The sequence below is a fragment of the Bombina bombina genome, chromosome 9, assembly GCF_027579735.1.
Source record: "Bombina bombina isolate aBomBom1 chromosome 9, aBomBom1.pri, whole genome shotgun sequence".
NCBI classification, from domain to species: domain Eukaryota; kingdom Metazoa; phylum Chordata; class Amphibia; order Anura; family Bombinatoridae; genus Bombina; species Bombina bombina.
Window position 1 is genome coordinate 42,226,393 of NC_069507.1, and position 16,313 is coordinate 42,242,705.

The 16,313-nt window shown below is 34.5% G+C and overlaps 1 protein-coding gene across 1 annotated transcript; it reads left to right on the top strand.

The window, feature by feature from the left end:
• The first annotated feature begins 5,435 nt into the window (after window positions 1–5,435).
• On the top strand, window positions 5,436–16,017 carry LOC128640375 (pulmonary surfactant-associated protein A-like). Its single transcript, XM_053692870.1, has 5 exons — window positions 5,436–5,467; window positions 10,819–10,946; window positions 12,915–13,028; window positions 14,534–14,611; window positions 15,641–16,017. Exons 1-5 carry the CDS (start codon window positions 5,436–5,438, stop codon window positions 16,015–16,017), a joined length of 729 nt encoding a protein of 242 aa, XP_053548845.1.
• Window positions 16,018–16,313: the final 296 nt, after the last annotated feature.

Genomic DNA, 16,313 nt, shown 5'->3' on the forward strand with positions numbered 1-16,313 from the left:
CTGCAGTCGGATGGAAGATTGATGTTCCATATCTGGTGACTGACAGGAGGCTCAGTCTGCCGAATGACTTTTAGGATCCAGCCGGCTTTCTGAGCACCTACATTCTGGGGCAACTTAAATCATGAGTGCATTTATTGTATGTTCTATCTATCACTCTGATGCAACTTTGCTTTGCCATGTAGCGCCCCTGTTTGTTCTTGCATTTTCAGATGATCTGTTACAGGAGAAGATTCATATCCCTTTCAGTGTGCAGCCTGGGCCAGTCTTTTCAGGAGTTTTGGTGATTTGATATTGTACCCATGGAATATGTACTCTGCTAGAGTCTAGCATTACCAGCTATATTTCATTTTATCCTACTGTAACAATATCATTTATATGGGTGCATTTTAATGTAAGGGTGCCCCCTATCTGTTTTGTTTACTTTAAAATGCATTACAGCTATGTAATAGATTTTCCTGTCCCAAACAAAACTACCTTTAAAGCTTATTGAGGCTTTAGCTTGTTATTTGTGAGAGTTGTTCTTATCAGGGAGTGGCTAATTTAGCTCTCACGCCCATGTGTGCACAAACATTTGTTTCCTGTTAGTTTCAAAATCACTTTAACAGCTAAACCTTTTTTTATGCAAAATATACATTTAACATTTTCACATGCACGACTCAAACATCTTTGTGTTTAATATCCCGTTAAAGATGTGTTTTTATTGTTATATCTTAAAGTCTTGCTATCTATCTTCGTAATCGTTGCAAAAATATTTCCAAGTAAACAATACATAATTTTGTTGGATAAGATTTAAACTATATCTTTATTTAGATATATGGGACACTGTTAAGTGAAATACATAAGAAGTTAATGTGGATTTTCATTTTGCTGATTATTTGATTTGCTTTGTGAGCCACAGTTTATAATATTCCGATATATCAGCCTACATCTTTCTTCAAACACTACACAGTTACTTTTTAATACAATTTCTGCTGAAGAAAAACAAACGCCTAGATTTAGAGTTTTGTCGGTAAAGACCCGCGGTGCTAACAAGGCTTTTTTTTTTCCAGCGCACCCTTAAGACAACGCTGGTATTTAGAGTTGTCTGAGTGGCTGCGTTAGGCTCAGAAAAGGGAGCGTTGAGCATAATTTAGCTCCACTTCAAACCCTCAATACCAGCGTTGCTTACGGTAGCGGTAAGATGGAAAAATGTGCTTGTGCACGATATCCCTATAGGAAACAATGGGGCTGAGCTGGCTGGAAAAAAAACTAACACCTGCAAAAAAGCAGCGTTCAGCTCCTAGCGCAGCCCCATTGTTTCCTATGGGGAAACACTCTCTAAGTCTGCACCTAACACCCTAACATGAACCCCGAGTCTGAACACCCCTAACCTTACACTTATTAACCCCTAATCTGCCACCCCCGCTATCGCTGACACCTGTATTATACTATTAACCCCTAATCTGCCGCTCTGGACACCACCGCAACCTACATTATCCCTATGAACCCCTAATCTGCTGCCCCTAACATCGTCGACACCTATATTATATTTATTACCCCCTAATCTGCCCCCCCCAACGTCGCCGCTACCTACCTACACTTATTAACCCCTAATCTGCCGACCGGACCTCGCTGCCACTATAATAAATGTATTAACCCCTAAACCGCCGCACTCCCGCCTCGCAAAAACTGTAATACATTTTATTATTTATTATTTTATCAAGTAACAACGACAGCAAAAGGTAAAGTAAAAACGAATCATAAATATGGCACAACAGAAAGCTCTCAACAGACTGGCACCACCTAATGTGATAAGGAAATAAACACCATTAAGTATCTTACGGGGAACAGTAACCACGTAAAAGCCACTTCATTGTGTAAATAATATAATAGAGTTTCTCATGTCCTTGTAGCTTGAAAGATGGGTGGACAAATAAAAAAAAAAAAGTTTTCTGTTCTGTCCACTAATGGATTATTAAAATACTATCGGCTAGTTTTAGAGTTTGGCGTTAGCCGTCAAAAGCAGCGTTAAGGGGTCCTAACGCTGCTTTTTAATGCCCGCTGGTATTTAGAGTCAGGCAGGAAAGGGTCTACCGCTCCCTTCCTTTCCGCGACTCCAGGCTACCGCAGATCCCCTTATGCCAATTGCGTATCCAATCTTTACTATGGGATTTGCCTAACGCTGGTATTTGGAGTCTTGGAAGAACTGAGTGGTAGAGCCTCTACCGACAAGACTCCTACCGCCAAAAAATGTCAGTAGTTAAGAGCTTTATGGGCTAACGCCGGAATATAAAGCTCCTAACTACTGTGCTATAAAGTACACTTACACCCATAAACTACCTATGTACCCCTAAACCGAGGCCCTCCCACATTGCCAACCCTCTAATAAAATGTTTTAACCCCTAATCTGCCGACCGGACACCGCCGCCACCTACATTATAGCTATGAACCCCTAATCTGCTGCCCCTAACATCGCCGACACCTATATTATATTTATTACCCCCTAATCTGCCCCTCCAATGTCCCCGCCACCTACCTACACTTATTAACCCCTAATCTGCCGACCGGACCTCGCCACCACTATAATAAATGTATTAACCCCTAAACCGCCGCACTCCCGCCTCGCAAACACTGTAATAAATTTTATTAACCCCTAATCTGCCCTCCCTAACATCGCCGCCACCAACCTACAATTATTAACCCCTAATCTCCCGCCCGCAACGTCGCCGCTACTATAATAAAATTATTAACCCCTAAACCTAACTCTAACCCTAACACCCCCCTAAGTTAAATATAATTTTAATTAAACTAAATAATATTCCTATAATTAAATAAATTATTCCTATTTAAAACTAAATACTTACCTATCAAATAAACCCTAATATAGCTACAATATAACTAATAGTTACATTGTAGCTATTTTAGGATTTATATTTATTTTACAGGCAACTTTGTATTTATTTTAACTAGGTACAATAGCTAATAACTATTTAATAGCTACCTAGTTAAAATAAGTACAAAGTTACCTGTAAAATAAATCCTAACCTAAGTTATAAATACACCTAACACTACACTATCATTAAATTAATTAAATAAATAAACTACAATTAGCTAAACTAAAATACAATTAAATAAACTAATCTATAATACAAAAAAACAAAACACTAAATTACAAAAAATTTAAAAAAATTACAAGAAGTTTAAACTAATTACACCTAATCTAAGCCCCCTAGTAAAATAAAAAATCCCCCCAAAATAAAAAAATGCCCTACCCTATTCTAAATTACAAAAGTAATCAGCTCTTTTACCAGCCCTTAAAAGGGCTTTTTGCGGGGCATTGCCCCAAAGTAATCAGCTCTTTTACCTGAAAATAAAAATACAATACCCCCCCAACATTACAACCCACCACCCACATACCCCTACTCTAACCCAACCAAACCCCCCTTAAAAAAACCTATCGCTAACCCCCTGAAGATCATCCTACCTTGAGTCGTCTTCACCCAGCCGAGCCGAATTCTTCATCCAAGGTGCGCAGAGAAGGTCCTTCATCCGGTAGAAGTCTTCATCCAGGCGGCGTCTTCAATCTTCATCCATCCAGAGTGGAGCGGAGCCATCTTCAAAGGAGCCGACGCGGAGCCATCCTCTTCAACCGACAACTTCCCGACGAATGAAGGTTCCTTTAAGGGACGTCATCCAAGATGGCGCCCCTTCAATTCCGATTGGCTGATAGGATTCTATCAGCCAATCGGAATTAAGGTAGGAAAAATCTGATTGGCTGATGCAATCAGCCAATCAGATTGAAGTTCAATCCGATTGGCTGATCCAATCAGCCAATCGTATTGAGCTTGCATTCTATTGGCTGTTTTTTTAAGGGGGGTTTGGGTGGGTTAGAGTAGGGGTATGTGGGTGGTGGGTTGTAATGTTGGGGGGGTATTGTATTTTTATTTTCAGGTAAAAGAGCTGATTACTTTGGGGCAATGCCCCGCAAAAAGCCCTTTTAAGGGCTGGTAAAAGAGCTGATTACTTTTGTAATTTAGAATAGGGTAGGGCATTTTTTTATTTTGGGGGGATTTTTTATTTTATTAGGGGGCTTAGATTAGATGTAATTAGTTTAAACTTCTTGTAATTTATTTTTTATTTTTTGTAATTTAGTGGGTTTTTTTGTATTATAGATTAGTTTATTTAATTGTATTTTAGTTTAGCTAATTGTAGTTTATTTATTTAATTAATTTAATGATAGTGTAGTGTTAGGTGTATTTGTAACTTAGGTAAGGATTTATTTTACAGGTAATTTTGTACTTATTTTAACTAGGTAGCTATTAAATAGTTATTAACTATTTAATAGCTATTGTACCTAGTTAAAATAAATACAAAGTTGCCTGTAAAATAAATTTAAATCCTAAAATAGCTACAATGTAACTATTAGTTATATTGTAGCTATATTAGGGTTTATTTGATAGGTAAGTATTTAGTTTTAAATAGGAATAATTTATTTAATTATAGGAATATTATTTAGTTTAATTAAAATTATATTTAACTTAGGGGGGTGTTAGGGTTAGGGTTATTGTTAGGTTTAGGGGTTAATAATTTTATTATAGTAGCGGCGACTTTGCGGGCAGGAGATTAGGGGTTAATAATTGTAGGTAGGTGGCGGCGATGTTAGTGAGGGCAGATTAGGGGTTAATAAAATGTATTATAGTGTTTGCAAGGCGGGAGTGCGGCGGTTTAGGGGTTAATACATTTATTATAGTGGCGGCGAGGTCCGGTCGGCAGATTAGGGGTTAATAAGTGTAGGTAGGTGGCGGGGACATTGGGGGGGCAGATTAGGGGGTAATAAATATAATATAGGTGTCGGCGATGTTAGGGGCAGCAGATTAGGGGTTCATAGCTATAATGTAGGTGGCGGCGGTGTCCGGTCGGCAGATTAGGGGTTAAAACATTTTATTAGAGGGTTGGCAATGTGGGAGGGCCTCGGTTTAGGGGTACATAGGTAGTTTATGGGTGTAAGTGTACTTTATAGCACAGTAGTTAGGAGCTTTATATTCCGGCGTTAGCACATAAAGCTCTTAACTACTGACATTTTTTGGCGGTAGGAGTCTTGTCGGTAGAGGCTCTACCACTCAGTTCTTCCAAGACTCCAAATACCAGCGTTAGGCAAATCCCATAGTAAAGATAGGATACGCAATTGGCGTAAGGGGATCTCTGCGGTAGCCGGGAGTCGCGGAAAGGAAGTGAGCGGTAGACCCTTTCCTGCCTGACTCTAAATACCAGCGGGCATTAAAAAGCAGCGTTAGGACCCCTTAGCGCTGCTTTTGACGGCTAACGCCAAACTCTAAAACTAGCCAATAGTATTTTAATAATCCATTAGTGGACAGAACAGAAAACATTTTTTTTTATTTGTCCACCCATCTTTCAAGCTACAAGGACATGAGAAACTCTATTATATTATTTACACAATGAAGTGGCTTTTACGTGGTTACTGTTCCCCGTAAGATACTTAATGGTGTTTATTTCCTTATCACATTAGGTGGTGCCAGTCTGTTGAGAGCTTTCTGTTGTGCCATATTTATTATTAGTTTTTACTTACCTTTTGCTGTCGTTGTTACTTGATACAAAGAATCTTATAAATGCTGCAGCTTTTATTTTTGTTTTGTCATATAATTTGCCTTTTTCTGAACTATTATTTCAGTAGCTGTTTTAACTATTAAGCTACAGATTTGCAGATTAGGACATAGTATGAATACATAGAAATTATCATATTTCAAATCCATTTAAGCCACTGGCAAATTGTGTTCATAAACACGATCTACATTAAAACAATCTTTCCTAATAATTGTTTTAAATTGAAACAAAGCACATAAAGATTAGTTTAAGTTCCAAAGTTGTCAAACCATTGCCAGAGTTACTCACTTTCACTTAGCATTTCCCTTACCCAAGTCTCTATAGCTGCATGACCAAGAACGTTTCCAGTGGCCCATTCAACATTCTATTCTTCTCGTTCAGATGTTACACTATTAGACTAAACTCTGGATTCTGACCCAAGCTTTTCCTTGTGCTAAAATCATAAACTGGCTAAATTAAGGGGACTCTTCAAAAGGCCATGTATTTGTAACTCCCCTCAAGAGTCATACATTGCTTATGACTGTGCAAACCTGTAAACCTGGCAACCATTATTATAAAATCATAGTAAACATTATTTATTTAAAGGGACACTATACCCAAACATTTTCTTTCATGATTAAGGTAGAGAATATAATTTTAAACAACATTCCAATTTACTTCTATTATCTAATTTGCTTTATTATTTAGATATACTTTAATGAAGAAATAGCCAAGCACACAGTGAACCAATCACAGGAGGCATTTATGTGCAGCTACCAATCAGCAGCTACTAAGCATTGGGTTTCATGTCCCTTTAAAGATAGATATGTATAAAACAGACTTCAAGCTGTTACACACTTTTTAAGGTGGAAATCAAAAGACTAATCACAAAAAAAAAGACAGAAACAAATAAAGGATAGATAGATAGATATATAGAGATAGATATAGATAGATTAATAAATGATAGATAGATATAGATATAGATATAGATAGATAGATAGATAGATAGATAGATAGATAGAAAGATTGATAGACAGAGAGAGAGACAGACAGGCAGAGAGCGTGTGTGAGAGAGAGATAAATAGAAAGATAGATAGATAAATAGATAGATGGATAGACAGATGGATGGATAGATAGATGGATGGATAGATCAATAAATAGATAGATAGATAGATAGATAGATAGATAGATAGATAGATAGATAGATGATAGATATATAGATAGATGGATAGATATATAGCTAGATGTATAAATAAAAAGATAGATAGATCATAAATAGATAAATAGATGGCTAGATAGATAGAATCATATATAGAATGAACACAATGTTGCAATGATCTGAATGTGGCCTCAGCAAAGTCACAGGTGATATTGCCGCTAGGGGGAGGTCACCTATAATTACCAGATATCAGAGAGAGCTAGATTACATCTCTGTCTTTCATCAGCAGGATTAACCCTATCCCAGCTAGTAACCTTAACTCCAGTTCTTAACTCCATGTCTAACCTAACCTCAAACCTTAACCAAAAACCCCGCATGTAACCTTAATTTAACCCCAGTTTCTAAATCTAACTTTAATCCTTAACCCTAACAGCAATCATTAACCCCAACCAAAGCCAATTCCAAATTTCACATCAGTTATTAACCATAACCCAAATATTTAAACATAAATCCAATTCCTAACACTAACTCCAGCAATTACCCTAACTAAAATCTGTATTGCTAACATAACCCCAATTACCAAACCTAACCTGAATCCGGACATGAAACCCAAACATTTTATTTTATGTTTCAGACAGAGAATACAATTTTAAAAATGTTTCCAATTTGTTTCTATTATCAAACTTGGTGCTGTTCTCATGTTATTCTTTGTTGAAGAGATATCTAGATAAGTAGCGTGTACATATCTAGAGCAGTACATGACAGGAAATAGTGCGCCATCTAGTGCTCTTGCTTATGTAAAACACTGTAGCAAAACCGCTGCCATACAGACACGTGCACACTCCTGAACTTACCTGTGTGCTTTTCAACAAATGATAACAAGAAAACAAAGACAATTTGATAATAGAAGTAAACTAGAAAGTTGTTCAAAATTGTATGCTCTACCTGAATCATGAAAGAAAATAATCACAATAATAGGTGTTTTATTAGAGTCCACATTTAATAAAAGCAATTTGAGTAAAATAAAAATTAAATTAATTAAATATTTTTTATTACATTTATGATTTAATATTATTCCGTTTCAATTGTAATATTACTTTTGTATTAGAATACACTATTATTAAAATGTAATGTAATACACATTTGGGTTTCAGTTGTGTGCTGGCTATTAAGTCAGTTTTTAAAAGATTTTGCAATGTTCAAACAGTGTTTAAATCACAGAATAACCTTCCAATAGAGGTGTTAAAAAATACTGCACATTTATTTGTTATATTATTGGGATATACATAAATATATCCTGTTAATTAACAAAAGTTTAATGATTTAGCTAGACTGTGGAATTAAAACAAATCTAACACTTTTATTATCAGATATCTTCTTGTTTTGGTATCATTTGATGAAACTTATTGCTTTTAAAAACAACACACTCTGACAATATGAAAGTTTACTTCTGACGCCCATATGCCTTTAAACACATGTTTAATATATAAAGAAATAGGGACCGACTAGATATGCATTTTGGTTTTTTATCTGCTGTAAGAAAATAGTTTCTATGTTAGAATCTGTGAGTTTTTATCTGTCTAATACCCCTTAGCTATGAGAGAAATGCTTCACTTTCAAAGGTGTTGGAGGTATATTGGAACCTAAAGGGTTAAAAGTTGCATTCAAGCATTTCATATTGTAAGTGTGGAGATTTCCTTAGAAAATGCTAAGAACTATATGCACTGTAAACTCTTACACCACTCAGAATGTTAAGTATATTCTCAAATAGTGTACAGCAAATTATTTTGTTAAGTAAATACCGGGAACCAGCTCTCAGGCAAGCAAATGACCTCACTCTTGCACAAGCCCATTACCAAAATAGCAGGTTTTAGATAAGTGCAGTTATGGGGAAAAAATTAATGAAGTGACAGCATCAAATTGCCACATATAAAGAATGACACCTTCAGCACTTTAAAAAGGGAGCTCAAACCTTTGCTGTACTGCATCATCTACTGAAGACCAAACTGTAAGTATCAGAATTGATAAGGTCTTAGAAAATTTGACAAATCTCTTTTTTATGTAGATGCATAGCATTCTTTAGTGTGAAAATAGATATTAACTTTAGAAAGAAATTGTGAATTTGGCTGTGACATACTTTTCAATTGTCCTGATTTTCCAGGGACAGTGCTATATATTTGTTTCCATATTGTAACATCTGAGTCCCCTGCAGATTAAAGCAGAATAATAAAATATCTAATTTAGTGAACTGGTCTATTACATAACTTGCCTATTTGATTGCCCTGCAAAAAATTGCCCTTGAAGTCTCCTTTCAAATGTTAATCCATTTATATGAAATATATCATATCAATATTACTGTTACAGATTATATGAATTAACAATAGAATAACAAATAGTAACAACTTAAAATGAGACAATAGTTTCTCATGCTATTAAGAGGAATGGGAATATAATAAACAAATTCTTCACAGCATCAGTAAAAAGGGATGCTTTACTTACTGACATCTAGTGGTTGGTTTGAAATTCACAGCTCACAATAATAAAGTATAATTTTATTTGAAACAAGGAATATGAATTATTTAATCATTTATAACTTATTATATTTCAACTTATGTAGGTATAAAAAGATATGCACTGAAAATATGCTTGTCTGATATCAATCCATGAATTAGATTAGAACTTAAACTACTATTAACTATGAAACAGTCTGTTATACCAATTTATAATTAGCAACTACTATACAAATATTACATTATTTTCATAAGGACAGAGAATAATCCTACATTATAAATATGATAGCAATTTTTTACTTAAAATATATTAATGCTATAGCATAGTATTTGTATATTAGGAAATGTTTGCAGGACTTTTATTTTCTGTTGCTGATTTTAATACATAAGCAATATAGTTCAAAGTAGTCAGAAGCCAACATTCTATGCAGTTCTGTATTATTTGCTTATTATTTGCTTATTTACTTGCCCTACAGATAAGTGAGTATAGCTGTTCATTATAGACACAAAACTATAGGCTGTAGCAGAGACAAACACTATATTGATAGGTATTACCTGCCCAGGAGGCTAGGAATTGAGTTAATCATATGTTAGCTGTTTGTGTTTAGAAGATGTTATAGATAGTGCATAAGATGACTGGTCACGCTTTTGACCAAATAATATGACCTTATTAACACTGCATCTGAAATTATTTGCTTTATAGCTTTTATTAATCATTGTTCCTAAAGTTGATTTTTATATCTAGAAAAAACACAATTGGAGGCACCACACCTGCAAAACAGTAAAACCCCAATACTAGATTGCCCTTTGGATGAGTACTCATATGTAAGAGATCACCAAACAAATGGTGCCTATAGTCTATACATGTGCTGGATACTTTCAGTTGCTCCGCTAACTCACTCCGGACCCACAGCAGCCAGTTTTAAAATATATATATATTTATTTAAAACTGTATAAAATAAGGATAATTATACAAAAATGAAAACCAATAAGATGATATTACACTCGTTTCACAACACGTTTCTCAGCCTCTGTGAGTGTGTAGTATGGCTGTTTTACCAATATAAAGAAAGATGGATACTGATTCAGTATCATTATGCATTGCATGGAAAGAAAAAATATGTGTGGTGTGTGCTCTGATTGAGTTTATAAAGATGTGTAGCAACAATGGTAACTAGATTCTTAGACTCTCATGAGGTTGTAAATGTGAGATCATGTTCGAAATGTATATTATGTATTGCATCACCTATCTTACAACCATAGGACTTCAGAAACACATGTAACATGTAACATTATTTATGTAAATGTTTATAATTGTAATTATCTATTCTGTTAGGGTAATGCAATCAATTTGCTGAAAGTTAATAGTTTCCCAAATGGGTTTAGTTGAGGAAATGCTGTTGTCTCACAGTCACAGTCTGACAATAGGGGGAGCTATTTAAGATTTTGTGTTCTCAAATATGGATAATGCACCACATTAATTTATACCTTGTTAACCTTAACAGGAAACAGAGACTGGCATTAATATCCTTTTACAAATAACTTATATAAACATTTTTCTTTCCACAGATTTTCCAGAATGATGTTTCTGCAGTGTCCACTCTATATATTGTTGGCTGTGTTCCTTGGGACTGGTCATGCAATTCCAATTTTTGATTGGTTCAGTAAATTAGGAAGCCCTGGAGATACAGAAAAAGGTACATTTTTAATATGCAGTGAAAAGATGCCTAGCAGATCAGTTTTAATTGAATAAAAGGGAAAAAATGGTCAATGCATTTCAACAAATTGACTAAAAAAAAGACAATGTTTAAGGTATTGGTGTTGTTCTAAAGCACTCAACTGCAATTAAAGTAATATAAACTGTATTACCAGGAATGCACTTAATAATAGCTCAGTGGGTATAATATTAAGTAAAGGAAAGGCAATCAAACAAAGTGCCTGATGTATGAATGCTGGAGCCTGTTTTGTTAAACATATTTCTTTGTGATTTTGGCAGTACCATCTATACCAAAGATGCAGTCTTTAAAATATATTATGAAAATGAAATATAATCATTTTGTTACAATTAACATGTTTGCATTTGGATAGTTAGCTCATTTTTGTTATTTATTACAGAAACTACTCCTCATGGTTTATAGACATAGGCATTTCTTTAATTAGGATGTCAACACCCAGCTGTAGGCTAGACTATAATTTCAGTGCAATCAATAACAAGTAGTGTGCTATATTGTGCTCAGCCTCAAAATACTTAGCCAAATCATTTTTAATGCACCCAATAGATAAATTGCATGTCCTATACTTTCAATGGGAAGCAGTAGTATTGCGTTCATTGTGCTCATATTACAAATCATTGGTTAAAGCAATATTGTACAATAGATTTTTCTTTGCATACATTTTTTGCAGATGATCCATTAATATAGTCCATCTTGGGGCGTTTTTGTAAAAATGTATAGTTTTGCTTATTTTTGAATAACATTGTGCTGATTTTCAGACACCTAGCCACGCCCCAAAGTTTTTGATGTATACTGATGTATACAGACTTAAGATTGCTGCTGTTTGTATAATAATAGTAGTGTCTATTACATGCAATTAAATAAAAATGTGTGTATACTGTCCCTTTAAGGGACATAAAAACCCCAACATTTATTTCATTTTTCAGACAGAACATGCAATTTTAAACAAATTTCCAAGTTAAGGAGTGTGCACGTGTCTGCAGCTCTATATGGCAGCAGTTTTTCAACAATGTTGTACACTAGCAAGAGCACTAGATGGCAGCACTATTTCCTGTCATGTAGTGCTGCAGGCATGTGCACGCTACCTATCTAGATATCTCTTCAACAAAGAATAACATGAGAACAAACCAATATAAATAATAGAATGAAATTGGAAAGATTTTTAAAATTGTATTCTCTATCTGAACCATGAAAGAAAATTTTGGGTTCCCATGTCCCTTTAAGTGTTTAGTCAGCACACAAGCTGAAATAATTTAACCAAAAGCTCCAATAGTTAAACAGAAACTTAGTGCTCAATAATTATCTGCCATGAATTTTAGTGCGCACCCTTGTAGAAATATATTATCTTGCGCAATTCAACATGAATACTTTAGCATGCACTATATAACCAGGTGTGCAATGTTTGTTTAGCCTCTATACATTATTGTGCTCCACTTGTAATCTGGCTGTTTGATTTAAATGGATACTAAACCCAATTTTTTACTTTAATGATTCAGATAGCGCAGCAATTTTAAGCAACTTTCTAATTTACTCCTATTATCAATTTTTGTTCGTTCTTTTGCTATCTTTATTTCAAAAAGAAGGCATCTAAGCTAAGGAGCCAGCAAATTTTTTGGTTCAGGACACTGGACCGCACTTGTTTAATAGTGGGTGCATTTAGCCACCAATCAGCAAGCATAACCGAGGTTGTGGACCAAAAATGGGCCGGCTTCTAAACCTTCATTCTTGCTTTTCAAATAAAGATAGCAAGAGAATGAAGAAAAATTGATAATAGGAGTAAATTAGAAAGTTGCTTAAAATTGCACGCTCTATCTGAATCATGCAAGAAAAAAAATTGGGTTCAGTGTCCCTTTAAGTTTAGTTTTCTTACTGTCCTTTTTAAAAAAAAAACATAAGTTGAAATAACATATCGAACATTTAATTTATTTATAGAAAACTCAGATGATCCAAAGTTAAATACTCAAGATCCATTTGGATTAGAGGAACTCTTCAAAAAGAACTGTCTTCCTGGAATACCAGCAAATAAGGGAGATGCTGGGCTTGGAGGTATTTATGTCTATTGGAAGACGGCTACTCAGTGAATTACACAATTATAGTTTTCACTTATTTTTATACTTGGTTTACAGCTTATTTATAGAATAGCTGATTACTTAAAGGGTCATGAAATTAACTCAAATATTAAGTTCATCATTTTTAGAGACTTTTTATTTTACTTTTAGTATTATATTTATTTGCTTATTTGGTATCCTTTGTTGAAAAGCATACCTACATAGACTCAGAAGCAGCAATGCACTGATGGCAGCTGGCTGGTGATTGGTCACTACATACATATGCCTTTTGCCATTGGCTCACCGTAAGTGTTCAGCTAACTTCTAGTAATGCTTCACTGGAGCTGACTTTAAATATGTGTTTAATCCCTCTGCAGGGGTTAAACACATAGGGCTCAATGTCATCCTTTCTGATCTGTGTTTTCATGTTTTGAGTGATCACTATCCAATCGATAACACCATTTACGTCTCTGGAATTGTTCAGATATAGCGAAAAAAATCACCCATTCGATTCATGGACAGCAACGGCTTTAGTGATCACAATACTTCCGCCTACAGTTTTGCAGTTTATTTTGGCAACAAAATGGGCACATTAAATTAAAGCATAAAGTATATTTATAACGTACAAAACTGTCATTTTCGAGATGGTTAACACTATTCATTTGGAACGTGATTTGGAATAAAACTATTATGTTGGGCATGCAGTTGCCCCTTCGGCCATGTTTTCCTGGACAGTTATGTGTTACATATGGCGCAGGGTGCGCACTATTCATGTACTGTTCAGAACTCCATTTGAGATGCATATAGCAAGATACGATTCATTAAACCTATATTCAGCACGCGGCAGCACTATTGTATAGTCGCTCAGTAGTGGAGGCGAGACATTTACATGTGTAGACAGATATGTGATATCTCGTACAGCAAATAAGATCTGCAAGTGACAAGAGAAAATGGAAATCATGACTGCGACATAGATCTTGTTTTTATTTCATACTCACATTTTTGTACTTCTAAATTACAGTAATTTTATTTTCTTAAATGGGATTTCTATCAGAAATCGCGTATCAGTTTGTTATTCCATCCTGTTTATTGGCAACCTAAATTAGTTGCGCAGGTTTTACATTAAAGGGTCGCCAAAGACAAAATTAAAGTTTAATGATTGAGATAAGCATGAAATTAAAAAAAGCTTTCCAATAATCTTCCATTATAAAAACGTGCCCATTCTTTTTATTTGCACATTTTCTAAGGCTCCAGATCCTACTGAGCATGTGCAAAAGTGCACTGTATATACAAACATGCATTTTGTAATTGGCTGATGACTGTCACATGGTACAGGGGAGGGGAAATTGGATTAACTTTGAAATTTACCAGAAAATATCCTACTGCTCAATTTAAATTTAAAATAAGTGCTATAGCATTGTCTTTTTTATTGTGTATTTATCAGTTATTCAATTCTACTGTATTTAACACTTAAATTAATTATCTTATTTAATTATTTTTAAGCACTTGTACCCATGGTAACTGAATTTCAGAAGCAAGAACTACTTCAGCTAAAGGATCAACTAAATAGCTTTGAAAAAGGTAAGCAGTGTAATCTCTTACAATGGATAGATAGGTAAATAGATAGATAGATAGATAGATAGATAGATAGAGCGAGCAAGAGAAATAAATAGATCGATAGATAGATAGATAGATAGATAGATAGATAGATAGATAGGGCAAGAGAGATAAATTGATAAATAGATAGATAGATAGATAGATAGAAAGATAGAGCAAGAGAGATAAATAGATAGATAGATAGATAGATAGATAGTAGATAGAACGAGCAAGAGAGATAGATGATAGATAGATAGATAGATAGATAGATAGATAGATAGAAAGATAGAGCAAGAGAGATAAATAGATAGATGATAGATAGATAGATGATAGATAGATTGATGGTAGATAGATAGATAGATAGATAGATAGATAGATAGATAGATAGATGGTAGATAGAACGAGCAAGAGAGATTGATAGATAGATAGATAGATAGATAGATAGATAGATAGATAGAAAGAAAGATAGAGCAAGAGAGATAAATAGATAGATGATAGATAGATAGATGATAGATAGATAGATAGATAGATAGATAGAGCAAGAGAGATAAATAGATAGATGATAGATAGATGATAGATAGATAGATAGATAGATTGATGGTAGATAGATAGATAGATAGATAGATAGAGAGATAGATAGATAGATAGATAGAAAGATAGAGCAAGAGAGATAAATAGATAGATGATAGATAGATAGATAGATGATACATAGATTGATGGTAGATAGATAGATAGATAGATAGATAGATAGATGGTAGATAGAACGAGCAAGAGAGATAGATAGATAGATAGATAGATAGATAGATAGATAGATGATAGATAGATAGATAGATAGATAGATAGATAGATAGATAGATAGATAGATAGAGCAAGAGAGACAAATAGAGCGAGCAAGAAAAATAAATACATAGATAAATGTATATTTAATTTGTAGTGTGTTATCTTTGTAAATTAAATAAGAAATATAAGTTAATTAACATTAGACTTTCATGATAATGTACCCTCGTGTTTCAGCTCTTCAGTTGAATGGAAAAATTCAAAAAGTAGGAAAAAAGATACTGGCCACCAACGGAAAGGAAGTCGATTTTGCCACCTCCAAAACCACCTGTGAAGCTATTGGTGGAAATATTGCCACTCCAATGAATGATGAAGAAAACAATGCTATCCTGACATTTGTAAAGGAGCACAACAGATACGCATTTCTGGGAGTCAAAGAGGGTCTTGTGCCTGGGAAATTCAGTTACTTAGATGGGACACCAGTCACTTATACTAATTGGTACAAAAATGAGCCCAATAGCAAAGGACAAGAACAATGTGTTGAGATGTACACCGATGGCAAATGGAATGACAAAGGCTGCAACCAAAATCGTCTCACCATTTGTGAGTTCTGAAAGGACATTATTCATTCTCTTCCAACTTAGCTTTTTTAATCAAACTCTTATTGAAAGGAATACAGTGTGTTCTGTGTATGCTCTGCCATTTGTTCAAACTTCTCATTTCTACATTTTTAAAGACACAACTTCACTTTTTTCTGTGCTTTTCAAATAAATTTAAGAGTGATTATGGTTGTCTTCTTGAATTATTTAGTATTATGCAACACCTATAATGTTATAGCTAAAGGAACAAGATCTATTCTATTTCAAAAGAATCAGGATACTTGTAAAGGGATTAATAATAGAATCAAAAT